The sequence below is a fragment of the Martes martes genome (genome assembly GCF_963455335.1).
Source record: "Martes martes genome assembly, chromosome: 15".
NCBI classification, from domain to species: Eukaryota; Metazoa; Chordata; class Mammalia; order Carnivora; family Mustelidae; genus Martes; species Martes martes.
Genome location: NC_137903.1, coordinates 65,859,137 through 65,881,572, shown reverse-complemented (window position 1 = coordinate 65,881,572; position 22,436 = coordinate 65,859,137). Strand labels below are relative to the sequence as shown.

General features: G+C 39.1%; 1 protein-coding gene across 13 annotated transcripts in view; it reads left to right on the top strand.

The window, feature by feature from the left end:
- PRRC2C (proline rich coiled-coil 2C) overlaps positions 1–22,436 on the top strand; it is a 100,974-nt gene that overhangs the window by 37,889 nt on the left and 40,649 nt on the right. For 12 of the 13 annotated variants that reach the window (XM_080824240.1, XM_080824234.1, XM_080824243.1 and 9 more), the window contains exons 11-15: positions 753–806; positions 5,489–6,110; positions 18,082–18,251; positions 18,707–18,956; positions 21,308–21,518. In XM_080824240.1, the coding sequence (XP_080680366.1) occupies positions 753–806; positions 5,489–6,110; positions 18,082–18,251; positions 18,707–18,956; positions 21,308–21,518 (1,307 nt within the window). The remainder of the gene's footprint in view (positions 1–752; positions 807–5,488; positions 6,111–18,081; positions 18,252–18,706; positions 18,957–21,307; positions 21,519–22,436) is intronic. The other variant, XM_080824244.1, reaches the window with a different exon arrangement.

Sequence of the window (22,436 nt, the reverse complement as noted above, 5' to 3'; positions counted from 1 at the left end):
CAAGACATTGTGACAGCTGGTGTGACAGAGCGCACATAATGGGTTCTTAGAGCATTCTCTGGAAAAGGTTTTGCAAAAGACTTGGTACTTGAAGTGGGAATTAACCAGTAAACAAAGAGAAGAGAGAAATTTCAAGCACTGGTAACGTGTTCAGAGTAGAGAAGCATGAGAAAGCATGGCACATTCTGTAAGTCTCGAGTAGTTTGATACAGGAAAGGAGTTAAGAGAGCTACGTGACAACCAGTTGTTAAATGGATGCTCTTCAGGGAAGTTTGAATCTTATCCTTAAGGCATTGATTAGTCATTAGAGAATTTGTGAAATCTGAAAAAGGATTTTTCAAGTTTTTTAATAATAAAATCCATGTTTCGTGTGACTTTAATTTACTGGCTTAACATGGGGAGTGATAATTCCTTATAAAAGAATAGAGGAATATCATATGCCATATCTTGATGTCTTGATGTCTTGATTTGTGTGTGTGTGTGTGACATTGAGGTATATATTAGCAAGTGAATAGGGTTGTAACTGTAGCAAGTGAGTATGTATTGCATTTGATTCTCAATATGTTTTAGATGTTTCATTTCTTTACGTAAGTTTCTACTTTTAGTTTGCCATTAGGAAAAAATTCAGAGAAAGAATAGGGCTTACGTAAATAAAATTTCAAAATTAAAGGCATACTTAAGTATGTTCAGAACTATTTCTAGTAGATATCTTTTATCTGGTTATTTCGTAATAGTCCTTATCTTTGTAACAGGAACGTGGACCATCTTCACACCTGCCCCCACCTCCAAAATTGCTTGCACAGCAGGTAAACCTTAAATGCTTCTTTGCGGTCTGTATGTATTATTTGTGGTGTGTATGTATTTTTGTATGTATTTTGACTTTATTTGTTTTAATGGAAAGATTTCTGTATGCTTCTTATTATGAAACAATTATGAACTTTTATGAAACAATTATGGATATTACCTTGTTAGTTCTTTGCGTATCTTCGTCTTTTTTCTGCTCTTCTTCGTTCTCAGCTGGTATGCTTCCTCCTGATTTCACTAAGAAGATGAGAAGCAACTGTTTTTCCCATTTCAGTGCCCTTCCCATTCTGACTTTTTCCTGTCCTTGCTGCTAAGAGCAACCCTTCTACTGCTCCCTTCCTCCCATCTCTATCACTTACCGGTAATATTCTCTCTCATCTTAAGAAACTTAAAAAATCAACCCTTCCTTACCTCTTACTACTCTCCATCTGTAGTATCTATAGTTTCCACCCTATTTCTCTGTTCTCCTTTGTGGCAAAATAGTTTTAGTGAGCTATTTACACTTACTGTCTTCACTTTCTCTCTCATCTAACCCTTTCCAGTTCCACTTTTTCATCACCACTATACCTTTGAAACTATTATTATGAAAGTCAGTAATGATTTCCATCTTGCCCAATTCAGTTCTCTTGTCTTCATGTCTTCATTTTACTTAATTTCAGTAGTGGTTGACATAGCTAATCTTTCCATCCTTCTTAAAAGACTTTTTTTTTTTTTTTTTTTTTTTTTTTTTTACATTTAAGACATCACACTATTGTGTTCTCTTTCTTCAATTTGTATTTTCTTCTGTGCCTTTATTGAAGAGGGGAAGTGCACACACACATACACACAGGAAGCGGGAGGAGCAGAGAGAGAGGGAATGAGAGAATCCCAAGCCGACTCCCCACTGAATGTGGAGCCCAACACAGGACTTGATCCCACACTCTGAGATCATAACCCGAGCCGAAATCAAGAGTCTGACACTTAACTTACTAAGCTACCCAGGTGCCCTGGGTGTTGGAGGGTTAAGGGCTGTGTTCTTACTCCTTTTTCTGACTCTTTCCCTGGAAGATCTCATATATGTGCTTATGGTACTTAAATATATATTATCTATAGCTCTTAAAGTTCTACCCTAACTTCAAGAGTTATGTATTTAGTGATCAATTAAGCATCTCTACTTGGATTTCTGCTAGATAGGTCCAGACCATAGCAATTCCTTCCTCCCCCCCCCCCACCCCGATACACACCCATGTGGCCCTCCTTCTTCCCTTGTCTTCCCTTGTCTTCCCATCTTCCCATAATGGCATTATCATTTACCCATTTGCTCAAGTTAAAACCTAGAAGTCACTCATAGCTCTTCCCCTCTTTTTTATCATCCAACCTAAGCTATCAGAAACTATGTCACCCCTACCTTTGGAATAATACTCCTACACTAATTGCCTACCACCCATTATATTTCTTTTGAACTATCACAGGAGGTTCCTAATGGATCTTATTTTCCACTCTTGTTTCTGCTTACCTACCACCTCCTAAATCCTCCTACAGTAGATACAGTCCTTGAAAACTATGTATTAGCTCACTCTTATCTTACTCAGGTCCTTCCAGTGGTCTTTAAGGTCTCTGTCTACTCTGCTCATTTTATCTAGTTTTTTCTTTGTTCTTGCTACATAAGTTTTTTGTTTTTTTTTAAAGATTTTATTTATTTATTTGACAGAGAGAGATCACAAGTAGGCAGAGAGACAGGCAGAGAGAGAAGAGGAAGCAGGCTCCCCGCTGAGCAGAGAGCCCGATATGGGGCTCGATCCCAGGACCCTGGGATCATGACCCGAGCTGAAGGCAGAGGCTTTAACCCACTGAGCCACCCAGGCGCCCCATACATAAGTTTTTTTTGCTATTTGCTGTTTCCTCTAATTAGTGGAATGTTTTCCAGAGCTCCTTCTTCTAATCAAATTCTTTGTTCAGGTGTTACACTTTAAAGGCCTTCCTTTTTTTTTTTTTTTTAAAGATTTTATTTATTTATTTGTCAGAGAGAGTGAGCACAGGCAGACAGAGAGACAGGCAGAGGCAGAGGGAGAAGCAGGCTCCCCGCTGAGCAAGGAGCCCGATGTGGGACTTGATCCCAGGACGCTGGGATCATGACCTGAGCCGAAGGCAGCCGCTTAACCAACTGAGCCACCCAGGCGTCCCTAAAGGCCTTCCTTAATCGCCCTACTGGTATAGACACACATACCACCACCGTCACCAGCATCTCCACCAGTCATTTTCTTTTTAACTGCTGCGTGCTCTTTATGGCATTTTTATATACATACAGGCTAAAACTAAACATCTGGAAGAAAGCGTGGGAAAAAAATCTTTAAACTTGGGCCAACAAAGATGTTCTTGTATAATTCACAAAAGGCATGAATTAGGGAAAAAAAATCTGTCAGTTGGAGTTTTAGAAACATCTCTGAGGCAGTGAAAAAATAATGTCCACAAAAAAAAGATTGTTAATGCATCTGACCAAGGACATGTACTAAAATATATATATATGTATTTTAAGAAAAGCATTTATTTGTTTTAAAGATTTTATTTATTTATTTATTAGTCAGAGAGGGAGCAGGCAAGCAGAGGGAGCAGCAGGCAGCGGGAGAAGCAGACTCCCTGTTGATCAAGGAGGCCAAGATGGGACTCGATTCCACAACCTGGGTATCATCACCTGGACTGAAGGCAGATGCTTAACTGTCTGAGCCTCCCAGGCATCCCAGAAATATTTTTTTCTTTTTTTTTTTTTTTAATTTTATTTATTTATTTGAGAGAGAATGAGTGAGAGAGAGCATGAGAGAGGAGAAGATCAGAGGGAGAAGCAGACTCCCCAAAGAGCTGGGAGCCCAATGCGGGACTCGATCCTGGAAGTCCAGGATCATGACCTGAGCCGAAGGCAGTTGCTCAACCAACTGAGCCACCCAGGCGCCCCCAGAAATATATTTTTTAAAAGAACAAATGGGTACCTGGGTGGCTCAGTTGGTTAAGCATCTGCCTTTGGCTTAATTTGTGATCCTGGAATACTGGGTTCGAGTCCCACATCAGGCTTTCTGCTTTGCTTCTTTATCTCTCTTTAATGAATGAATAAAATCTTAAAAAAAAACGAAACCAAAAAAGACCCTTATAACTAATAATAAGACAAGTAGCCCAACAAAATGAGCATTTACTTCACAAAATGAGATACACAAATGGCCAGTAAGCACATTGAAAGATGTTCAGTATCTTACACGCTAGGAAAATACAAATAAAAACACAGTGAGATTTTATTACACACCCAAAATTTAAAGGGCTGGTGACACCAGATACGGCGGGGTATGAAGCAGCTCGCACCCTCATGTGTTACTTACTGTTGGGGCCGTAAAACCTTGTGACCACTTTGGAAAACAGTTTGGCAGTGTCTTAATAAAGTGAAAAATATACTCACCACATGACTCAGCAGTTCTACTCCTAAGTATTTATCCATGAGAAATGAAAGCACATGCATTTAAACAAAGACTAAGGCATGCATGTCCATAACTGTTTATTCATAGTTAAAAGACTAGAAGCAGTCCACGTGTCCATCAGCAGGTGAAACAGTGTGGCTGTGACGGAGCACTTTCCAGCAGTAGAGTGGAACAGATGACCACAGGCACCTCAGAACCGTTATCCTGAGCGTGAGAAGCCAGATCCAAAAGGAAACATAACTCGACATAGCCCTACATATGAAACTCTATAGGAAAGAGAAAACTACTCTCTGTTGCTAGAAGCAGACCAATGGTTATTTGGGGTTAGGGATGCTGGCAGGTGAAGTGGTTTGCCTAAGACAGCACCAGTAGTAAAATGGAGAGTCTAGATCATATATATCGATATATTTTATATTTAGTCCAATGTTTTCATCATTCCATTTTCTCCTTTGTAAGGATTCTGACTAGTTATGTGGCTTTCCAGATTTCTTTACCCTACAAGCTAATAAAATGAGTATTTTTAAAACTTTTTTTTTTTTTTAAGTTCCTTAACATTCCAGTGCTTCAGGTGCTCATATTCTGCTAATTTTCCCATAGTTGCTGGCAGTGATTGTAGTTGTTCTAGAACATACCAGTTAGAAGTCTTAGGTGATACCCACATTCCACTATGGGTTCTAAGTGTGCATTTCTGCAGCTTTCAGTTCAAAGATCGAGAACTCTGTCTATACAGGCTGATTTCCAGGGATTTCTTCTGTGAAGTGTTGGCAGTAGTAGTGTCTTCATCGTCTTCGCTTAGCATCTCTGGCTGTTTTTTCCCTGTAACTGTACCTTTTGTCTTCTCAGGGCTCACATGACACTGTTCTGCATCTTTATGGACTTTCTCTCTAGGCGTTCCATCTCTGACAGTTAAGAGCACTCACATTCTAAATTCCTTTGTGTCTAAATTTAGATTTTGAAATCATGTTGTGACAGCTTCTTATTTTATTCAATAGATTCTTTGCACAGTAATGTCTGCCACAATAAATAGGTACATGGCCTAGATTAATTGTTCTGGTCTTAGTTTGGAGAATTATCTAAATATTTTCCCCATGTTACTTCTTGTTTGTATTTTAATATGTATGCTTTATCAGAAATATTTGTGACATTTTGTCGAGTTTTTCCTTCCCTCGTCATGTCTATGATACCCGTTGTTATTTGGAAATAGATTTGTCATATTCACCTTATCATTTATCGTAATGTTGCAGCATCCTCCTCCAGACCGGCAGGCAGTGCCTGGAAGACCAGGCCCTTTCCCCACCAAGCAACAAGTACCGGATGAAGATGAAATATGGAAGCAGAGACGAAGACAGCAGTCGGAACTTTCTGCAGCCGTGGAACGCGCTCGGAAACGGCGTGAAGAGGAAGAGCGAAGAATGGAAGAACAAAGGAAGGCAGCATGTGCAGAGAAACTGAAACGATTGGATGAAAAGCTTGGCATAGTGGACAAACAACCGTCTCCAGAGGAGATTAGAGAAAGGGAGCGAGAAAAAGAACGGGAGCGTGAGAAAGAACTCGAGAGAGAACAGGAACGGGAGCGAGAGAAGGAGAGGGAGAAAGAAAGGGAGAGGCAACAGGAGAAGGAGAAAGAACTAGAGAGAGAGCAGGAAAAACAGAGAGAACTGGAAAAGGAAAGAAAGCAAGAAAAAGAGAAAGAACTAGAAAGACAGCAGGAAAAGGAAAAAGAACTGCAGAAGATCAAGGAACAGGAAAAGGAATGCGAGTTGGAGAAGAAAGAAAGGGAAAAAGTGGAGGAAAAAATTGAACACAAAGAACCTACTTTAGAACCTGTGGTAGAAAAACCAGAAAGTGAGACCAACTGTAATAAAGGTATGAGAGTCTTGTTCTTATGTAGAAGGCTTCATAGCGCTGCTGGTGTGGGTGTCTGCGTATTTTTGATGTGTGCATGTAATCCACATGAAAATGAGGTTCTTTTGTTTTCAAGATTGATTTTATTTACTTATTTATAGAGAGAGCGTGTAGGTGCACATGTGTGTGAGCAGGGGGAGGGCAGAGGGAGAGGAAATCAAGCAGACTCCCCACAGAGTGTGGAGTCCATTGTGGGGCTGAATCCCAGGATCCTGAGGTTGTGACCTGAGCCAAACTCAGGAGTCAGACGCTTAACCAGCTGAGCCACCCAGGCATCCCAATTGAGGTGTTTTGTTTTGGGTTTTTTTTTTTAAGATTTTATTTATTTATTTGACAGAGATCACATGTAGGCAGAGAGGCAGGCAGAGAGAGAGGAGGAAGCAGGCTCCCCGCTGAGCAGAGAGCCCGATGCGGGGCTCGATCCCAGGACCCCAGGATCATGACCTGAGCCGAAGGCAGAGGCTTTGACCCACTGAGCCACCCAGGCGCCCTGAGTTTTTTTTTTAATAGAAGCTGAATTTTATTGGATACTTTAATATGCCTTTTTCCCATTTTTTTTTTATTATGGTGGGATATATGTTACATAAAGTTTAGAATCTTAACCATTTTTAGGTATACAGTTTAATGGTATTAAATACATTCATGATGTTGTTCCATCATCACCGCTGTCCGTCTCCAGAACTCATTCCATTTTGTGAGACTGAAACTCTGCCTGTTAAACAATACTTCCCTCTTCTCCCCTGTTCTAATTTCTGTCTCTGATTTTGACTGTTTCAGTGCCTCATATAGTATTGGTCTTTTTGTGACTGTCTCACTTAGTATAATGTTTTACAAGGTTCATCCATATAATGGCATATTGCAGAATTTTCTTTTTAAGGCTAATAATCTGTGTATAAAACCACATTTTGCTTACCTGTTTATCTGTTCATGGACACTTGGATTGATTCCATATTTCACCTATTTTGAATAATGCTGCTGTGAATGTGAGTGTACAAAGACCTTGTTGAGACCCTGCTTTCATTTTTTTTTTTATTACATACTCAGAAATGGAGTTGTTGGATCATATGGTAGTTCTGTTTTTGTTTGAGGAACCACCAGACTGTTTTTCACAGCAGCTGTACCATTTTACATTCCCACCAACAGTGCACAAGGATTCTAATTTCTCCACATCCTTACCAATATCTGTTACTTTCTGGGCGGGTGGGGAGGTTGACAGTAGGCTTCCTAATAAGTGTGAGGTGGTATCTCACTGTAGTTTTGATGTGCACTTTGCCAATGATAAGTGATGCTGAGTATTATCTTTCATTTGTTTGTTGGCCATTTGTGTATCTTTGGAGAAATGTCCAAGTCCTTTTCCGTTTTTAATTAGATTGTTACTGCATTTTAGGAGTTCAGATAGGTTGCCTTTTCACTTGATATTCTGTTCATGTACAGAACTTGAAAATTTACTTGAAATCCATCTATTTTTTCTTCTGCCTTTGGTGTCAAGTCCACGAAGTCATGGCCAAATCTAATGTAACGAAGCTTTTGTTCTGTTTTCTTCTAAGAGTTTTATACTTTAATGTTTTACGTTTACATTTTTGTCCTGTTGTGAGTTAATTTTGTACGTTGTGTTAGGGTGGGAGTCGAGCATCGTTCTGCATGTGGATATTCCGTTTTCCCAGTACCGTTGTTGGAAAGACTGTTCTTTCCCCCTTTGAATTGTCTCAGCAGCCTCTTCTAAAATCGACTGTGTGTGTGATGGTTTATGTTGGGATCTTGATTATATTCCATTGCCCTATCCGTCTGGCTTTATGTTAATGTCTTACTGTTTTTATTACTGCAGCTTTGTTGTATGCTTTTATTTTCCAAAGATTTTGTTTATTTATTTATTTATTTATTTGACAGATTGAAAGAGACAGAGATCACAAGTAGGCAGAGAGGCAGGCAGAGAGAGAGAGAGGAGGAAGCAGGCTCCCTGCCGAGCAGAGGGCCCAATGCGGGGCTCGATCCTGGGACCCTGAGATCACAACCCGAGCTTAAGGCAGAGGCTTAACCCACTGAGCCACCCAGGCGCCCCTGTTGTATGCTTTTAAATCTGGGTATGGGAGTCCTCATTCTTTGTTAGGTTTTTTCATGATGTATGGATGTTTGTTTCTGTAAAGAACACCGTTGAGATTTTTATGGGGATTGCATAACTCTAGGTTGCTTTTGGTAGCATTGATAATGTTAACAGTATTAAGTCTTGCAGTCTGTGAGCATGGGATGTGCTTCCATTCATTTATGTCTTTAATTTAATTATGTCTTTAATTTCTTTCAACAATATTTTGTAGTTTTCATTGTATAAGGCTTTCACCTCCTCGGCTAATTCTTAAGCATTTTAGGGGTATCTTGCTGGTTCAGTCGGGAGAGTGTGTGGCTCTTCATTTCGGGGTCATGAGTTCAAGCCACACATTGGGTGTAGAGATTACTTAAAACCTAAAAAAAAAATTCTAAAGGATTTATTTTACTCTTTTTTTTTTTTTTAAGTTTTTATTTATTTGACAGAGAGATCACAAGTAGGCGGAGAGGCAGGCAGAGAGAGAGAGAGGAGGAAGCAGGCTCCCTGCTGAGCAGAGGGCCCGATGCGGGGCTCGATCCCGGGACCCTGAGATCATGACCTGAGCCAAAGGCAGAGGCTTAACTGAGCCACCCAGGCGCCCCTATTTTCTTCTTTTTGATGCTATTATAGATGGAATTGTTTTTGTAATTTCCTTTTCGGATCATTCGTTATTAGTATATGAGAGATTGAGGTGATGTGAGCAGATGATACAGTCTTACATGTAGAAAACCCTAAATCTCAAGGTACCCAAAGTAGCTAAAACTGTCTTGAAATAAAGTAACAAAGCTGGAGGACACACACATCTGGATTTAAAAACTTAACTACAAAGTTTATGTTGTAGGAATTTGTTCATTTCACCTTGCTTATCCTATTTGTTGGTATATACTTATCCATAATACTTTCATAATCCTTTTTATTTCTGTAGAATTGGTAGTAATGTCCCAATTTCTATTTCTGATTGTAGTAGTTTGAGTTTTCTCTTTTTTTCTTCATTGACCTGCCTAGTTAAAGGTCTGTCAATTTCGTTGATCTTTTCAAAGAATCCACTTAGAGCTGCATTAATTTTTTTCTATTTTCCTATTCTCTCTGTTGTGGATCTCTGTGTTGATCTTTATTGCCTTTCTTCTGGTAGTCTTGGGTTTACTTTGTTCTTACTCTTTTCCCTTACATTGTAACACTAGGTTTTGGATTGAAGATCTTTATTTTTTAATGTAAGCATTTATAGCTGTAAATTTGCCCCCTTTGCACCACTTTTGCTGCATCCTGTAAATTTTGGTATGTTGTGTTTTTGTTTTTCTCCATCTCAAGTATTTTCTAATTTCGCTTGTCATTTATTCTTTGATCCCTTAGTTGTTTAAGAGTGTTGTTTAATGTCCATGTACTGTGCATTTTTCTGTTTCACTTCTCTCTTTGATATTTAACTTGTGTGGTCAGAGAACATACTTTATATGAGATTTATTAATTTAAATCTATTGACCGTTGATATTGTGGCCTAACACACAGTCTGTCTTGGAAAATGTCCTGTGTGCATGTGTGAAGAACGTGATGTCTGTTGTTGGATGGAGTGTTCTGTAGGTCTGTTAGATCTAGTTGGGTTATTGTATTCAGTCCTTTGTTTCCTCACTGACCGTCTGTCTGGTTGTTCTATCCATTATTGAGAGTAAGGTGTTGAAGTGTCCAACTGTAAATGTACAGCAGTCTGTCCCTTCAACGTTGTCGGTATTTTGCTTCATACATTTTGATGGTCTGTTATTAAACATATATTAAATATATATCAATATTTATAATGGTTATATCTTGCTGCACTGAACCTTTTATTAGTAGTGCATAATGTCCTCTGTCTCTTGTGAAACTTTGAAGTCAAAGCCAGGCTTGTGTGGTGTTAGCATGGCCACCTTGCTCTCTCGGTTCCTCTTGCCGTGGAATATCTGTGTTCATCTTTTCGTTTTCAATCTGTTTGTGTCTCTGGATCTTAAGTGAGTTTCTTAAGAGATAACCTGTAGTTGGATCATGTGTTCCAGTTCAGTCCATTTTAAGTAAGGATTGATTAGAAGGGGCCTATTTCTCACATTTTGGTATTTGGATTTTATGTGCCTTATATCCATTTTTGCCCCTCATTTCCTGGATTACTGTCTTTTGCGTTTAGATGATTTTTTGGTATTGAAACATTTTTAAATTCCTTTCTCATTTCCTTTTGCTTATATTTTGTAACTACCTTCTTTGTTTTGACCATGGGGATTACATAAACATGCAAAAGTTCTAACACTAAATTTATACCAGCTTAACTAATAATATACAAAAATTCCTGGGGTGCCTAGGTGGCTCAGTGGGTTGAAGCCTCTGCCTTCGACTCAGGTCATGATCCCAGGGTCCTGGGATGGAGCCCCGTATCCAGTTCTCTGCTCGGCGGGGAGACTGCTTCCCCCGCTCTCTCTGCCTGCCTCTGCCTACTTGTGATCTCTGTCTGTCAAATAAAGAAATAAAATCTTTTAAAAAGAAAATTCATTCCTTTTCCTTTAACAGTTACATTTGTATTCCCTTTGGTTGTTGGTATCAGAGATTTACATCTTTAACTTTGTATCCCCAGAAACAAACTAATAATTATTTTATTTTATTTTTATTTTTATTTTTTTATTTTTTTTTTGGTTCTTAGGGATTTTGTGTGTGTGTGTGTGTGTTTTATTTTAATAAACATATAATGTATTTTTATCCCCAGGGGTACAGGTCTGTGAATCGCCAGGTTGACACATTTCACAGCACTCATCATAGCCCATACCCTCCCCAATGTCCATTTCCTCACCACCCTCTCCTGTCCCCCCTCCCCCCAGCAACCCTCAGTCTGTTTTTGGAGATTGAGTCTTTTATGGTTTGTCTCCCTCCCAATCCCATCTTTTCATTTTTTCTTTTCCTACCTCCCCCCAACCCCCCCGCCTTGCATCTCCACTTCCTCATATCAAAGAGATCATATGATAGTTGTCTTTCTCCGATTGACTTATTTCGCTAAGCATGATACCCTCTAGTTCCATCCACGTCGTCGCAAATGGCAAGATGTCATGTCTTTGGATGGCTGCATAGTATTCCATTGTGTATATATACCACATCTTCTTTATCCATTCATCTGTTGATGGACATCTAGGCTCTTTCCACAGTTTGGCTATTGTGGACATTACTGCTATAAACATTCGGGTGCACGTGCCCCTTCGGAGCACCACGTTTGTATCTTTAGGATATATACCCAGTAGTGCAATTGCTGGGTCATAGGGTAGCTCTATTTTCAGTTTTTTGAGGAACCTCCACACTGTTTTCCAGAGTGGTTGCACCAGCTTGCATTCCCACCAGCAGTGTAGGAGGGTTCCCCTCTCTCCACATCCTCGCCAGCATCTGTCATTTCTTGACTTGTTAATTTTAGCCATTCTGACTGGTGTGAGGTGGTATCTCATTGTGGTTTTGATTTGTGTTTCCCTGATGCCGAGTGACGTGGAGCATTTTTTCATGTGTCTGTTGGCCATCTGGATGTCGTCTTTGCAGAAATGTCTGTTCATGTCCTCTGCCCATTTCTTGACTGGATAATTTGTTCTTTGGGTACTGAGTTTGATAAGCTCTTTATAGATTTTGGATACTAGCCCTTTATCTGCTATGTCGTTTGCAAATATCTTCTCCCATTCTGTCAGTTGTCTTTTGGTTTTGTTAACTGTTTCCTTTGCTGTGCAAAAGCTTTTGATCTTGATGAAATCCTAATAGTTCATTTTTGCCCTTGCTTCCGTTGCCTTTGGCGATGTTCCTAGGAAGAAGTTGCTGCGGTTGAGGTCAAAGAGGTTGCTGCCTGCATTCTCCTCAAGGATTTTGATAGATTCCTTTCTCACATTGAGGTCCTTCATCCATTTTGAGTCTATTTTCGTGTGTGGTGTAAGGAAATAGTCCAATTTCATTTTTCTGCATGTGGCTGTCCAATTTTCCCAGCACCATTTGTTGAAGAGGCTGTCTTTTTTCCATTGTATATTCTTTCCTGCTTTGTCGAAGATTAGTTGACCATAGCGTTGAGGGTCTATTTCTGGGCTCTCTATTCTGTTCCATTGGTCTATATGTCTGTTTTTGTGCCAGTACCATACTGTCCTGATGATGACAGCTTTGTAATAGAGCTTGAAGTCTGGAATTGTGATGCCACTGACTTTGGCTTTCTTTTTCAATATTCCTTTGGCTATTCGAGGTCTTTTCTGGTTCCATATAAATTTTAGGATTATTTGTTCTATTTCTTTAAAAAAATTGGATGGGATTTTGATAGGGATTGCATTAAATGTGTAGATTGCTTTAGGTAGAATAGACATTTTCACAATGTTTGTTCTTCCAATCCATGAGCATGGAATATTTTTCCATTTTTTTGTGTCTTCCTCAGTTTCTTTCATGAGTACTTTATAGTTTTCTGAGTACAGATTCTTTGCCTCTTTGGTTAGATTTATTCCTAGATATCTTATGGTTTTGGGTGCGATTGTAAATGGGACTGACTCCTCAATTTCTCTTTCTTCTGTCTTGTTGTTAGTGTAAAGAAATGCGACTGATTTCTGTGCATTGACTTTATATCCTGACACTTTACTGAATTCCTGTACAAGTTCTAGAAGATTTGGAGTGGAGCCTTTTGGGTTTTCCACATATAGTATCATATCATCTGCAAAGAGTGATACTTTGACTTCTTCTTTGCCGATTTGGATGCCTTTAATTTCTTTTTGTTGTCTGATTGCTGAGGCTAGGACTTCTAGTACTATATTGAACAGCAGTGGTGTTAATGGACATCCCTGCCGTGTTCCTGACCTTAGCGGAAAAGCTTTCAGTTTTTCTCCATTGAGAATGATATTTGCGGTGGGTTTTTCATAGATGGCTTTGATAATATTGAGGTATGTGCCTTCTATCCCTACACTTTGAAGAGTTTTAATCAGGAAGGGATGCTGCACTTTGTCAAACGCTTTTTCAGCATCTATTGAGAGTATCATATGGTTCTTGTTCTTTCTTTTATTAATGTATTGTATCACATTGATGGATTTGCAGATGTTGAACCAACCTTGCAGCCCTGGAATAAATCCCACTTGGTCGTGATGAATAATCCTTTTAATGTACTGTTGGATCCTATTGGCCAGTATTTTAGTGAGAATTTTCGCATCTGTGTTCATCAAGGATATGGGTCTGTAATTCTCTTTTTTGGTGGGATTCTTGTCTGGTTTTGGGATCAAGGTGATGCTGGCCTCATAGAATGAGTTTGGAAGTTTTCCTTCCATTTCTATTTTTTGGAACAGTTTCAGGAGAATAGGAATTAATTCTTCTTTAAATGTTTGGTAGAATTCCCCTGGGAAGCCGTCTGGTCCTGGACTTTTGTTTGTTTGGAGATTTTTGATGACTGTTTCAATCTCCTTACTGGTTATGGGTCTGTTCAGGTTATCTATTTCTTCCTGGTTCAGTTGTGGTAGTTTATATGTCTCTAGAAATGTATCCATTTCTTCCAGATTGTCAAATTTGTTGGCGTAGAGTTGCTCGTAGTATATTCTTATAATTGTTTGTATTTCTTTGGTGTTGGTTGTGATCTCTCCTCTTTCATTCATGATTTTATTTATTTGCGTCCTTTCTCTTTTCTTTTTGATAAGTCTGGCTAGGGGTTTGTCAATCTTATTAATTCTTTCAAAGAACCAGCTCCTAGTTTTGTTGATTTGTTCTATTGTTTTTTTAGTTTCTATTTCATTGATTTCTGCTCTGATCTTTATGATTTCTCTTCTCCTGCTGGGTTTAGGCTTTCTTTGTTGTTCTCTCTCCAGCTCCTTTAGGTGTAGGGTTAGGTTGTGTATTTGTTACCCTTCTTGTTTCTTGAGAAAGGCTTGCACCGCTATATATTTTCCTCTCAGGACTGCCTTTGTTGTGTCCCACAAATTTTGAACTGTTGTGTTTTCATTATCATTTGTTTCCATGATTTTTTTCAGTTCTTCTTTAATTTCCTGGTTGACCCATTCATTTTTTAGAAGGATGCTGTTTAGTCTCCATGTATTTGCGTTCTTTCCAAATTTCCTCTTGTGATTGAGTTCTAGCTTCAGAGCATTGTGGTCTGAAAATCTGCAGGGAATGATCTCAATCTTTTGGTACCAATTGAGACCTGATTTATGACCCAGGATGTGGTCTATTCTGGAGAATGTTCCATGTGCACTAGAGAAGAATGTGTATTCTGTTGCTTTGGGATGGAATGTTCTGAATATATCTGTGATGTCCATCTGGTCCAGTGTGTCATTTAAGGCCTTTATTTCCTTGTTGATCTTTTGCTTAGATGATCTGTCCATTTCAGTGAGGGGAGTGTTAAAGTCCCCTGCTATTATTGTATTACTGTCGATGTATTTCTTTGATTTTGTTATTAATTGGTTTATATAGTTGGCTGCTCCCATGTTAGGGGCATAGATATTTAAGATTGTTAGGTCTTCTTGTTGGACAGACCCTTTGAGTATGATATAGTGTCCTTCCTCATTTCTTATTATAGTCTTTGGCTTAAAATCTAATTGATCTGATATAAGGATTGCCACCCCAGCTTTCTTCTGATGTCCATTAGCATGGTACATTGTTTTCCATGCCCTCACTTTAAATCTGGAGGTGTCTTCGGGTCTAAAATGAGTTTCTTGTAGGCAGCATATTGATGGGTTTTGTTTTTTTATCCATTCTGATACCCTGTGTCTTTTGATTGGGGCATTTAGCCCATTAACATTCAGGGTAACTATTGAGAGATATGAATTTAGTGCCATTGTATTGTCTGTAAGGTGACTGTTACTGTATATCGTCTCTGTTTCTTTCTGATCTACTACTTTTAGGGTTCTCTTTGCTTAGAGGACCCCTTTCAATATTTCCTGTAGAGCTGGTTTGGTGTTTGCAAATTCTTTGAGCTTTTGTTTGTCCTGGAAGCTCTTTATCTCTCCTATTTTCAGTGATAGCCTAGCCGGATATAGTATTCTTGGCTGCATGTTTTTCTCGTTTAGTGCTCTGAATATATCATGCCAGTTCTTTCTGGCCTGCCAGGTCTCTGTGGATAGGTCCGCTGCCAATCTAATGTTTTTACCCTTGTATGTTACAGACTTCTTTTCCCGGGCTGCTTTCAGGATTTTCTCTTTGTCGCTAAGACTTGTAAATTTTACTATCAGGTGACAAGGTGTGGACCTATTTTTATTGATTTTGAGGGGTGTTCTTAGCATCTCCTGGATTTTGATGTTTGTTCCCTTTCCCATATTAGGGAAATTCTCTCCAATAATTGTCTCCAGTATACCTTCTGCTCCCCTCTCTCTTTGTTCTTCTTCTGGAATCCCAATTATTCTAATGTTGTGTCGTCTTATGGTGTCGCTTATCTCTCGAATTCTCTCCTCGTGGTCCAGTATTTGTCTCTCTTTTGCTCAGCTTCTTTATTCTCTGTCATTTGGTCTTCTCTGTCACTAATTCTTTCTTCTGCCTCATTTATCCTGGCAGTGAGAGCTTCCATTTTTGATTGCACCCCATTAACAGCTTTTTTTATTTCAACTTGGTTAGATTTTAGTTCTTTTATTTCTCCAGAAAGGGCTTTTATCTCTCCGGAGAGGGTTTCTCTGATATCTTCTATGCCTTTTTCGAGCCCGGCTAGAACCTTGAGAATTGTCATTCTGAACTCTAGATCTGTCATGTTACCAATGTCCGTACTAATTAGGTCTCCAGCCTTTGGTATGGCCTCTTGTTCTTTTTTTTGAGGTGAGTTTTTCCTCACCTTGACCTTAACCTTGAGGTTAAGTGTCTGCCCAGGGTCCTGAGAGTGAGCCCCGCATCAGGTGCTCAGAGGGGAGCCTGTTTCTCTTCTCTCTGCCATTCCATCCACTTGTGTTCACTTGTGTTCTCTTTGTCAAATAAATAAATAAAATCTTCCAAAAAAAAAAGAAGGTAGTTCTATTTCAGTCTGTTTCCTGATACAGAAATGCTGAAACTTTTTTTAAATCTCAAAACCCATGGTCTTTCTACAAGATCATGCTGCTTGAAATTATGTTACAAAGTTACTTAAAATTTTCCTTTAATTTTTTACTTAGTCATCATCAGACTTGGCTCTTTATTAAAAAAGTTGAGTATGTTACCTTAACTTTTTTTAATGAGATAAGGCCCCTGTCAGATTTCATAAATTTTCATATTAATGTATGCAGAAATAATTTGATACTGATAATGGGCTATTGTTATCATAAGCACAGGTTGCTCATAATACTAACAAAGTAAAATTTCTCACCATAGAAGTAAAAACCAGGGGTGCATGGGTGGCTCAATTGTTAAGCATCTACCTTTGGCTCAGGTCGTGATCCCAGGGTCCTTGGGATTGAGCCCCGCATAGGGCTTCGTGCCCACTGGGAAGCCTGCTTCTCTCCCTCCCACTCCCCCTGCTTGTGTTCCCTCTCTTGCTGTGTCTGTCTGTCTGTCTGACTTGTGTCTCTCTCTCTCTCTCAAATAAATAAATAAATACAATCTTTTTTAAAAAGAAGTGAAAACCATTGGCATAGCTTAATATTGATGATTAATATCAGCCTTAGGGAATCTCATTAACAGATGAGAAAGGACTATAGATTCAAAATAAGGAAATTCACATTTTAGTCCTTGTTCTGTCAGTGATACAGTGATTAATTTAAGTATCAGACGAGACTGTGTCTATGCCGTGTCTACGCCAGTTATTTATGCTTTTCTTTTTAATCATTATTTCATGGTGCTTTTATTTTCATTCACATCTTCTCTATTCTTTATGGCACTTTAACTTCAGCTAGGTTCATCAGCGTGATGTGCACTTCTGATTTTTAAGTGTTGGACCTACTAGCTCTCTTTTCTTTCCAATATTTTATGTTTCTTTTTATAACATTCTTAATATTGAATGTAATGCCAATAAGAAAATATGGTTTGTGGGGGCGCCTGGGTGGCTCAGTGGGTTAAAGCCTCTGCCTTCAGCTCAGGTCATGATCTCAGGGTCCTGGGATCGAGCCCCGCACCGGGCTCTCTGCTCAGCAGGGAGCCTGCTTCCTCCTCTCTCTCTCTCTGCCTACTTGTGATCTCTATCTATCAAATAAATAAATGAAAATCTTGAAAAAAAAAGAAAGAAAATATGGTTTGTGATTCTTGAGAGCATGGTTTTTACATTGGCAAAATAAACTTCATTATAAAATTCATCCCTAGTTCTCTGAGAAGAGGATTTATAACAAGCTTGGCTTTGTAATTGTGACAAATGACATTGTCTAGAACGAATATGGCTATTTTTTTTTTAGGATGAGAAATTGTTATTTAGTTGGTAAATAAATAGGTATATAGTTCTTTCTGGTAACATTCTTGATACTCTTTACATAGAATAATTTATGTGTTTAAAGATAGCCATGATCACTGTTGTCAGACTTCGATTCATTAGTTTTCTTTATAGATAATAGTCTCTTCTTAAAAAGCAAACTGTTGTGTTATATTTTATGTTTAGGCCATAAGGGTTTTCACATAAGTCCTAGTGAACCACAGGTAAGTATTGACAGGATTAATAGCTATTGAAACAATGGGAAATAGGTAGTATTTGATGTTTTTTACTATTCACAAATTATCAAATACAAATTTTTGGTGTAATGTACTTGGACCTGTGATCTCTAAAGAACCTGGCTTTGAGGAAATCTAAGGTTTTGTTACTTTAATGTTAACCTCATTGATTGCTACCAGTATTAGAGTACAGAACAGTTTTTTGGGCTGTTAAGGATGCTTTCTTCCTCATTAACCTTTTTAAAAATCTCTAATAATTTTATGCCAGTGCACACATCATGTTAGTAAGCGTCATAGGTGAATATCGTTATTTTTCACCCTTTCTTTGGACAGAGGATGATGCACTTTTCACTCGACAAGATAGCAGTCGCGGTGAGAAAGAGACCACACAAGTGACACATGAAACAGAGCCAGAATCGGGTTCTCAGCCTCGACCCGCTGTGTTATCTGGTTATTTTAAACAGTTTCAGAAATCTTTACCACCTCGATTTCAGCGGCAGCAGGTAACAGTAAAACATTTTATCATGTATGTGTGATTGAAAAGGTTACTCAGTAGTCTGAGAAGTAGTTTGACATGAAACCTAAAATACACAAAGCACAAAAATTTTCCATGAAATTCTTTACCTTTTTAATAAAAGGTTGTTGATAATGGGTTTTACCATAAACTTCTGTCGTTTTTTTCTCTTCTGCCTCATTTGTAGACACCATCTTCCTTTCTGGGGAATGATTTCTGCGGTATAATTAATGCGTGATTAAGTCCTTAAGGCCAAAATGTCATGACTTATAAATGTCATGACTTATCTTTTGTTCTTTCGACTTACCATCTCTCACTGTTAAATATCTTCGGAATTCTTTTCCCTGAGGGATTCAGAAAAGCCTGTTATTTTCTGGCGCGATTGATTATGTTGATTTGTCCCGTGGAACTAAAATCTCAAGATGTGGGATCCTGCTTTCTCAGGAGCAGATGAAGCAGCAGCAGTGGCAGCAGCAGCAGCAGCAAGGTGTGCTCCCGCAGCCGGTGCCTTCACAGCCGTCCAGCGGCGCGGTCCCTCCTCCGCCACACAGACCTCTCTACCAGCCCATGCAGCCTCACCCTCAGCATCTGGCTTCTATGGGCTTTGATCCCAGGTGGCTCATGATGCAGTCGTACATGGATCCTCGGATGATATCAGGTAGACCAGCCATGGATATTCCGCCCATTCATCCCGGTGAGTTGACGTTGATGTGTGGCTCACTGGCGGTTACACAGGTCATCATCCTCCTGTTCTTACTCTAATCTAGTAAGAACTTAAAGTAGGGTGCCTAGATATATTTTTTTAATATTCTTAAATATTTAAATATTAAATATTTTTAAATAAATTAAGACTTTATTTATGTATTTGAGAGAGAGTGCATGTGCACAAGTGGGGAGCAGGAGTAGAGGGAGAGGGAGAAAGACAAGCAGACTCCCGCCCAGCAGGGAGCCCAACTCAAGGCTCCATCTTAAGTCCCCAAGGTCATGACCTGAGCTGAAGTTGGATGCTTAACTGACTGAGCCACCCAGGTGCCCCTAGATTTTTAATTTTTTTTCTTTTTTCTTTTTTTTTTTTTAAGATTTTATTTATTTATTTGATAGAGATCACAGCTGGACAGAAAGGCAGGCAGAGAGACAGAGAGAGGAGGGGAAGCAGGCTCCCCGCTGAGTAGAGAGCCTGATGTGGGGCTCGATCCCAGGACTCTGGGATCATGACCTGAGCCGAAGGCAGAGGCTTTACCCCACTGAGCCACCCAGGCGCCCCAGATTTTTTATTTTTAAAGATTTTATTTTAGAGAGTGAGTGAGCACGCATGAGTGGGAGGGGCAGAGGGAAAGGGAGAGAGCATCTGAAACAGATTTCCCAGTGAGCACAGAGCCTGACACGGGTTCAGTCTCCCAACTCTGAAGGATCACGACCCGAGCCAAGAGCAAGTGCCAGACACTTAAGAAACGACTGTCCTACCCAGGCACCCTAGGGTGCCTAGATTTTTTGTTGTTGTTGTTAAGATTTCTTTAAAAAAAAAAAAAAAGATTTATCTTTTTTGAGAGCAAGAATGCACACATAGGCTAGGGGAGGGACAGAGGATAAGACAGAGAGACTCTGAAGCAGACTCATCACTGAGCAGGGGGCCTAATACAGGGCTCAGTCTCAAGATCCTGAAATCGTGACCTGAGCTGAAATCAAGGGTCAGACACTTAATTGGCTGAGCCACCCAGGCGCTCCCAGTGTGCCTAGATTTTTAATCAAAAAATTCTGTGACTTTCAGCACAGAGTAGTTAAGTGCCAGACACTGTACCATACGTGTGATAATACCAAAACACTAGTTCTTTTCTGTTTTGTAAATATTTTGAAATTTTTTGAGTCTGAAAATATTTTCTGTTATTTGCTAAATTGTTTTCATTCTTTTAAGTGTTAAAGCATTTAAATTTTGTCCTTGTCTTCTGTATTCCAGCTTTTCAGTTTTGTCTGCCAAATACTTGAGTTTTCACATAGGTAGCTGAAAACAAATGAATCAGCAGTGTTGCATGGAATCTGTCAGGATAAATCCAGATAACTCATTAACAGAACGATATAGAGGAAAATTTGGGGGGGTGTTAAAAATATGATCAAGAATCATGTCTTGGGGCGCGTGGGTGGCTCAGTGGGTTAAGTCTCTGCCTTCAGCTCAGGTCATAATCTCAGGGTCCTGGGGTCGAGCCCCGCATCGGGCTCCCCCTGCAGTGGGGAGCCTGCTTCCCGCTGCCCCTCTCTGCTTGCCTCTTTGCCTACTTGTGATCTCTGTCATATAAATAAAATCTTAAAAAAAAATCATGTCTTAATTTCAAAATTTATACTGCAATTTTAAAATTTAAGAGGCATAATAAATAGCATTGATCAACTAGTTAAACTACATTAATGGAATTATCTGTAAGAAATATTTTCTCTGGAAATCTGTCACTACTGGTATAATCATCACTATGTTTTTATTAACATGCATAGAGCTATCATACATGTTACCTGATTTTTATAGGCATTATATATTTTTTTCCTTTAAAGTAAAAATAGGCTGCTGTTATGGTTTGCTTTGTTTGCTTCCTCAATTCTTAAACCTTTTTTTAAGATTCTATTTATTTATTTGAGAGAGAGGGAGGGGAAGAGGGAGAGAAGCAGGCTCCCTGCTGAGCAAGGAGCTTACTGTAAGGCTTCATCTGGGATCATGACCAGAGATCCACAGTCAGAAGCTTAACTGATTGAGCCACCCAGGCGCCCCCTCTTAAATCTGTTTAATAGCAACAGTAAAAATTTCATTCACAGAAAAACTTGTATAATTTTCATTGATCATTTCTTGAGTTCCTCACTTGGCAGAAAGGATTTCTTTAGCTCAAGTATAGAATTCCAATATAGAATTCCAAATTAGTATTTGTAGTAATAGAATATTGGTATATACCATATGCAATAGTACATATAATATATTATTGTGTACTGTAATACGTAGAGTAATATATACTATGTAGTATGTGTATAATGATTGTTTTTCCCATCTTTTTCTGACTTTTTTTTAAGGAATGATTCCTCCTAAGCCGTTAATGAGAAGAGAACAGATGGAAGGATCAGCGAACAGTTCGGAGTCATTTGAGCACATAGCACGATCTGCCAGAGATCACGCAGTCTCCCTGTCAGAACCTCGTGTCATGTGGGGGTCGGATCCCTATCCTCATACCGAGCCTCCGCAGGCCACTACTCCCAAGGCAACAGAAGAACCTGAGGATGCAAGGTAATTATTAAATTTATTAATACAAATTGAATATTCTGGTAAAATGAAAACTGTAGTGCCCCTGAAGATCATTCTGATTTAGGACTGGGTGACAAATCTGATTACCTCCCTTTTAGTTTATGTCATTTCATTTTTGGACATGCTTGCTTTTTCTGTCATTTCTGCATTAGAGTATTTTGTCACCTAGTTCTGTACACTGAATTAAATACTGAAATTCCGTGTTGTATGTAAAATTGGCAAGTTTCTACTATTTGACATGTAGTCTAGCTTAAAGTGTTGATACAGTTTTCCACTAATGAAAAATGGTAGACATTTGATTATCAGTACCTCATGGTAGTCTTCTAATGCCAAGGTAAAGGCAAATACTAATTTACAGAGATAACTTGAAGCAGATAATTGGTGATCTGTAGTAACTTATAACCATAAACTTAGAACTGCTTCCCTTTTATCGAGTATATTTTGTAACGCTGATTCTACGGGGAGGAAAGATCTCCTCTAATGTAGTGTAGTGTACTCTTTGATTATAGAAGGGAATTACTAGTCTTGATTGATGATCAGCATGGCCTAACTTCCATTCTTTTTTTTTCCTAAGGAATGAAGTTCATTTGTAATTGTAGGGAAAAAACACAATGTGGCCCCTACCGTCAGTGTAATTTTGAGTGTTCAGTACAGTATTAACTATAAGCATGGTGCTTTTACAATACATTTCTAGAACTTCTTCATCTTGAAAGACTGAAACTTTATACCCACTAAGTAGCCGATAATTTCCTTGTTCCTCCGAGTCCCTGGCGGTCACCATTCTACTTTATGCTTGGATGATTACATCATACACCTCATATAAGTGGAATCCTACAGTGTTCGTCCTGTGCTTGTTCATTTCACTTAGCATAATGTTCTCATCCATGTGGTAGCATATAA